The 7,124-nt window shown below is 36.2% G+C and overlaps 1 protein-coding gene across 4 annotated transcripts in view; it reads right to left on the reverse strand.

Moving 5' to 3' along the window:
• Positions 1-1,232: 1,232 nt before the first annotated feature.
• Positions 1,233-7,124, reverse strand: part of MKKS (MKKS centrosomal shuttling protein) — a 30,590-nt gene continuing 24,698 nt past the window's right edge. For all 4 annotated transcript variants that reach the window (XM_042230415.1, XM_060397154.1, XM_042230416.1 and 1 more), the window contains 3 exons: positions 4,922-5,097; positions 3,866-3,976; positions 1,233-1,854 (listed from right to left, as the gene is read on the reverse strand). In XM_042230415.1, the coding sequence (XP_042086349.1) occupies positions 1,414-1,854; positions 3,866-3,976; positions 4,922-5,097 (728 nt within the window). In that variant the 3' untranslated portion in view covers positions 1,233-1,413. The remainder of the gene's footprint in view (positions 1,855-3,865; positions 3,977-4,921; positions 5,098-7,124) is intronic.

Genomic DNA, 7,124 nt, shown 5'->3' on the forward strand with positions numbered 1-7,124 from the left:
TGGTAGAGGCCACCACTCTACCCGACTGACCCTAAAAATAAAGGACATGAAATTTTAGAGAAATATTTTATGAAGCTTGCAGTATAGCTGACTTTTCGATATATATTGTATTGCTGTGAGTTTGTATTACAATTATTTTCTTTGACTTAGGGTAAAAATTCTTTCAGATTTTTAAGAATTTTGGAGGAAATAGTTAAAACCATTCTCTCTCCCTCTATCATGACTATAGATCTGACCACTGACTCTTAGGTTGTTTAATTTTTCCAAACTTTTCAAGATGTTTTCCTAAAATTTAATGTAACATGTTATAGCTCCATTCTGACTATTCTAGCTATATTCTGCATTTCTTCTTCAATTTATCAATATATTTTGCATTTCAAGTTATATTCCTTGATATGACATGTCTTTGAGTATGAGAATTATTCTAGTTTCTTTCTGGCACTATTGACTGAAATAGAGAAGTAGTTTTTCCACTTTATGCTATTTAAAATGAAAAAGTATGAAAGTGCAAGTTGCTCAGTTATGTACGACTTTTTGTGACCTCATGGACTATACAGTCCATGGAATTCTCCAGGCCAGAATACTGCAGTGGGTAGCCTTTCCCTTCTCCAGGGGATCTTCCCAACCCAGGGATTGAATCTAGGTTTCCCGCATTGCAAGCAGATTCCTTATCAGCTGAGCCACAAGGGAAGCCAGAAAATACTGGGGTGGGTAGTTTATCCCTTCTCCAGGGGATCTTCCTGACCCAGGAATCAAACCAGGGTCTCTTGCATTGCAGAAAGATTCTTTACCAACTGAGCTATCAGGGAAGTTACTATATATAAAGTCTATTTTTTTTTTCTTGATTACACATTTCCTCAGAATAACAGAAATGAAGAACAGTAATACAAACTAGCAATTGCAGGTAGAGCAGCTTCTACATCAATTACCCAATTACTGAATGATACAGTCTCAGATAAAGAACCTGGAAATTCTACAGAATGTGCAGTTTGAACACTTCTTTTGAATGAACAATCTGTATTGGATGCTTTGTGATACTTTGGAATCTAGCTTTATAAACATATGTAATTAATACTAAATAAAAATATCTATAAAAGTATATCCAAGAAAGAACATAGACTAGGATGTTTTAAAATTTCTGTATACTCTTAGAATGACGTCAAAATAACGAGAACAGAAACTTATTATAATCTACAGCAGTATCTATGAACTCACTGACAGAATTACCATAGTTTCAATAATGCTTCATATTTTTATTATTCTATAGTATTTCTATTCAAGAATCAATTCTTTTTTCCTTAAATAAGTAAATCTATGATTTTATGAATCATCAATCTCACTATGGAGAACAGGCCTTTCAGAGAGAACATATAAACTCAATACTAGTTTTTCTTTTTGTAAGATAACATTATATCAGTTTGTATCTTCAATGACACATGAAAGATCCAAAATCAAACTAGCAGTCTCCACAGCCACCTGCAGGCCACTAAGCTTCGCGGTAAAGCAGTCCAAGGTCAGGGTGCTGGCCGAGCCTGTGGCTTCACGGGAAAGGCAGGTTTGCGGTGGGAAGGGATGACGAGCGCTTCTTAGGAAGGACCAGCTGAGCTCCTCCTGGCTGCTGTAGAGTCCACAGCCACATCTGGAAAGCAGATCTGGCCAGTTCACAGCAGAAGGCAAATCGGCCTGAACCGACCAGAAGTGTCCATATTTGCTATCGGTAAGAATTTCACCTCCGTCGTGCTCTAAAGAGCCAGCGAGAGATTCAAGCGCACTGCAGAATGCATCAGTGATCAGCTGGAGTTCTGTCTGAGAGCATCCCTCATCTTGAAGAACGCTTTCTGGCTCATTACGGGTCTAGAGAGTAACAAAACCATTGAAGATACAGAACAGAGCAATTAGGATGACAAAAATGTTTCTGAAAAATACTTGATCAAACGCTTAGTCATACAGTACTTGGGGTTTGGCACAAGGCTAATGGGCAGGGATGGGCCAGCTGGCCATGCTAATCCATTAACCTGGTTGTTACAGTAAAAGCACCCACTACTAGTCATTTTATCAGAATGAATGACTCAGAATTAACCCCGCCATCAATTTGTTCTGAAGGATTGCCAGTAGTGGCTTTGTACAACATGAAGGACAAGGCATAATAAGTGAATCACAGGTTTCTATACACCCAGAAGGAAGCTCGTGAAGACTAACGAAGTCACAAACCAAGAACTTATTTATACTCAGTAAATGTTTGAGATTTGTTTAAAATGCAAATACGTGTGTTATAACTAAGACAAAAACCATTTAGGGACATGTATCATTTTAACCTTAATGTTTAAAAAGTAACTATTCTTCTCTTTAATTAATGACAAGGTTATATAATTTTGAATTGCTTTTGTTCCACGGTTCTAAAAAGTCTACCCTAGAAATTTCATGATAGGAAAAGTAACACATTAACAAACTCATCACTGAATGATCATTAAAAATCCATATCCTAATTACTCAAAAACAATGACCATTTTTTCCTTTCGCCCAGGAGACTGGAACCAGATATCATCTCTACTGCACATTCCCTCCCCACATTTTCAGTGCTATATTGCTTCTTCAAAAATCCTACTCAAGATACTGTCCTTCTCCAAAAGACTTTTTCCAGTTTACTCAGTTCCATTTGCAGACTATAATATTGTCTCTTCAGCATCAATAGATTGGCAATGGTTTTGTTTTTCATAATGTGCATTCTGATAACTTTTCATGAAGAAGCTTTATATTCATACAGATTTTAAGTTATTTGGGGAAGCAAGGCAGGGCATGTCTATGGAAAACATTTACACACTCGTCAATCCCAGGCATCCCAGAGACTCTGCACTCCTGACTGACCAAAGAAACAACTGCAAGGACTTGGAAAACACACAAATACCTTTTTGTAGCTACTTTCAAAGAAAGTAGGTCAGTGTTAATGAAATAATTAATAAGAAATATGATGTGTGACATTTATCTACTACTAGGATATGGAGTCTCATAGATTAATAAAAACAATTCTATTTAATAGAATTAACATTTATCATAAATGAATACCATTTAAAATTATAACAGAATCTAATAATTAGATGCTTTAATAAATGAAACTTTTTTTTCTGGAATATCCAGAATGTACTGAAGTTTTTTTGTAGAATCTCAACACTGTCATCATGAACATCAATTATTACTGTATCTTAGCAGTGGAGATCTCTAGGATGACAACTCCCATCAACAGAATACTCATTTCAATACAAATAAACGTACTTAGAAAACAGAAACAGACTCATTGATTTTGAGAAAGAGCTTATAGTTGCTGGTGGTAGTGGTAGGAAGGGATAGTTAGGGAGTTTGAGATGGACATATACACACTGCTATATTTAAAATGGATAACCAACCACCAAGGACCTGCTGTATAGCACATCGAACTCTACTAAATGTTATGTGGCAGCCTGGACGGGAAAGGAGTCTGGGGGAGAGAATAGATACATGAATATTATGGCTGAGTCCCTTTGTTGTTCTCCTGAAACTATGTCAATGTTGTATGTTAATTGGCTATACCCCAATACAAAATTAAAAAAAAAAAAAACAAAACTAGGAAAAAACCCAGAATGCTCATTTCAACAGGCAGTATATTTAGACAGTCCTCAAAGAATATGATCATCTATCTGGATTAATAATCACTGTGATAAAGATATGAGCTTATATTTTCGAGTATTATTTTCCTGAAGTGTTTTTAAATACAATATTGATTTTTCAAGACTACTGAGCAATTAAGCATTAAAGGCTCCAGAGTATTATTATCTCATAAAATGCATGTTGCTGAGAATTCAGATAATTTAGGAGGGACTACCTAACCTACCTTGTGTCTGATATATGCCACCAAATGAGTTTCAGTACAGCCACCTCCCAACAAAACATACGGGTCCTTGATTGTTAACTGCAAAGCATGCAGTGCTGTTTGGCACGTGAGCTAAAAGAGAAACAATCACCAGAATCTGATGTTGACATCAGAAACACAAAGAAATAGAGCCATGTTTTCAAGGCAACTTAGACAGGGGACTCAAGGAGCCCAAAAGAACAAAACTAGTGTCACCGAGGCTGTCATGTGATGAACACGTTTTTGGAATAATAAAAATTAGAAATGAAAGAATACTTTGGCCAGATGTTTGCTTTCATGGACTGGATTAATATCCTCCTTCATATACATTTAGCTCTTCAAATTGAGATTCACAAACACAACTGGATCAGCAGAGTGCTAATATTTCTAAAAAAAAACCCTGTATCTAAGTAAATTAGCTGTATAAATGCTATATAGAATTTATTTCAAGTTGCTATGGAAATGATCCAACCCAGCAGCAATAAAAACACACAGACCTTGAATATTTACCAGGCTACAGCCTTGAGTATCTATTCTTCCAGTCTGTGACCAGTACCATTGGGTGTCACGTTCATTGTATAAAAACTGCATGTGTTATTGCTGTTTGTGAACATCTCTGTTAAGAAGTGGATGATGGGTATAACCGGGGAACCTGTTTCTAAGTGAATTATGAGTAATTCACTAATTACTAATGCTAATTAGTAATTACTAATTACTATGCTAATTCACATTAGCATCAAGTACACAATTCAAATTAATTTCTTAAGAAAATTTCCCATCAAGGGCTTTTACATTGCTTGTAAATTACTGGAAATAATAAGAGGCAGCATATGCCAAGTTTCTATATCACAGGAAAATAAATCAGCTTACTTATAACTGCAATTCTCACATTTTGGTTGTTTTTGCTTTCTACACCACCTAGGAAAATCGTGAAGGAAAAAAGCACAGCTGACTGATGTGAAAAAAATTATAGTACCTATCTGATTCTTTAATCCCTGCCCCAGTCCCTAGATAAGGAATTCAACATTTATTACCTACCTTCAGCTCATCCCAGGCTGTGTCATTTCTGTTGCAGAGAAGCAGGCTACAGATAGTTGTTTTGTTAGGAATAAGATGAAAAAAATGTTTGCAGCCAAACTTTGCAATGCACAAATCTTTTATACTTCCATAACTACTGGGAGAGATTGAGCCCAAGGAACCAATAGGCCAAGCTCCTATTTTTTAAAAAAGTTTAGAAAACACAAAATAGATGAATAAACATGGAGTTTGCAATCATTTAAAATTACAATATCCACTCCTAGTTAATATAAAAGTCTCAAAAGCATAGCATTTAAAATATGAAATATAGGATAAAGAAATAATAAGATGCATCTTCTTAAACCTATAAATAGTATATTCTATTATTCAAATGATGTGCAAATAAAGCAGCGGTTCTTTTGATTTACAGACTTCTTTGAACATTTGTTAGAAGCAATTCTGCACTCTCCAGAAAAAGGCATGCATAATTTTGCACACATTTTCAGGAAGTCCAGGAATCCTGGAAGCCCATTCAGGGATCAGAGACCCCAAATTAACAACCACACTAATCTGAAATAAGGATGAAATGAGGAGACAGGCTATTTTTAAAGGGTGTTATTATTTTTACCTTAAAACTCACAAACTAAGCTATGCAGATAGCTGTATGGCTGAATTCCTTTGGGGCTCCGTTTAGTGAACATACAGGAATTTTTTTCTTTGCCAAACAATTGTTTGTATGTAAACAACTACCTAAAGCATGCCAAAATAAAGTATGTGAACTTATTTCATTTTGTTATTCTTTGATTATATTTTGCCCTCCCTCTTGCATAGGTAAAATACTAAAATTTTATAAAACACAAATAAATAAAAATATGAATGAAGGAGAAGTCAGGATGACTTAAAGTTTTCTAAAATCTCTAAATGTAGTAAAGTTATATAAGAAATGGCAACAAGCTTTTAAGAAGTAACAGCACTGGTTTAAAGTCTTAAGATTAAAACTGTAATTCAGCAATGCACCTCCTTGGGCCAGTTTCTTCTCGAACAAATGGAATTAAAACAATGTCTAAATATTCTTGCACCTCATGAACAATTTCACTTCTTTGAATATCCTTTCTTCTTTACTTCTGAAGTCTCAAAGAACAAGGAATACTTGAGGGATCTAAAATTTAAGAAAAAGAAACAAACCCTACATCTTGTACAACTTCAAGGGTGGAACCAACAGAAAATTTGTAAGGAAAGGCTCAGCTTTCCTGCTGCCCAGCCTCTGATGTGGAGCAAAGCACTGAACTCTTCTCGGTGGGCTTCCCCACAGGACAGTAAAGTGGGGGTGATCATGTCTATTTCACAAATCAATCAAACCAAGTCAAAAGTTAAAAATGTTTTGTAAGCCATGACAAGCTTCATAGCCACCAGTCCACCAAGTACAATAACCCCATTACTTATCCTAAATTATCCAAAAAGAGGAATTAGGTTTGAATCAGGAGGGAGAGGTAATTTCAACCTAGATAAAATGGATTAGGCCCAAACATACTTCACCTATTGTTTAATGGAGCCACAGGGGCCTGATAAGAGTTTTTCTCCCCCCTTTCTGTCTAGAAAAAGTTTCTGCCCCCAAGATTTAGGACTACAACTCCAGCTTTATGTAAAAGTGTTGGTTGCTCAGTCGTGTCCAAGTCTTTGCAACCCCATGGACTACGGCCTGTCAGGCTCCTCTGTCCATGGAATTCTCCAAGCAAGAATACTGGAGTCGGTAGCCATTCCCGACTCCAAGGAACCTTTCCAACTCAGGGATCAAACCTGAAATTATGTGGGGGAACAGAGCACAGCATGTCTATAAAAGTTTGCATTCTCCCCAATCCCAGGTACCCACTGGTAGTGCTGCAGTCTCTTGATGACACTCCTAAGCAACCAACCAATCGGCAAATATCTGGAGAATGCTTAACTTTTTGTATCTATTTGCAAGTAAAATAGGTCAGCTCATGTTCTACCACACTCTAGTTATCAGTGGAATAAAAATCAGTTGTGGGCTGGTATGGAAACCAAGTGCCCACTTACATTGTTTCTACAGAAAAATTCCTCAGTTTAAAAACTGACATCATAATATTTAATACTCAATATTCATTACTTGGCATCACCTGCTCATGAAAAGCCAGTAAATACTTAGGGATGTGGGTCTGACCCACAGCATCACTAATGAGTTCCAGAGAATGATTGCCATTATTTC

Source organism: Ovis aries, chromosome 13, assembly GCF_016772045.2.
Source record: "Ovis aries strain OAR_USU_Benz2616 breed Rambouillet chromosome 13, ARS-UI_Ramb_v3.0, whole genome shotgun sequence".
Taxonomy (NCBI): domain Eukaryota; kingdom Metazoa; phylum Chordata; class Mammalia; order Artiodactyla; family Bovidae; genus Ovis; species Ovis aries.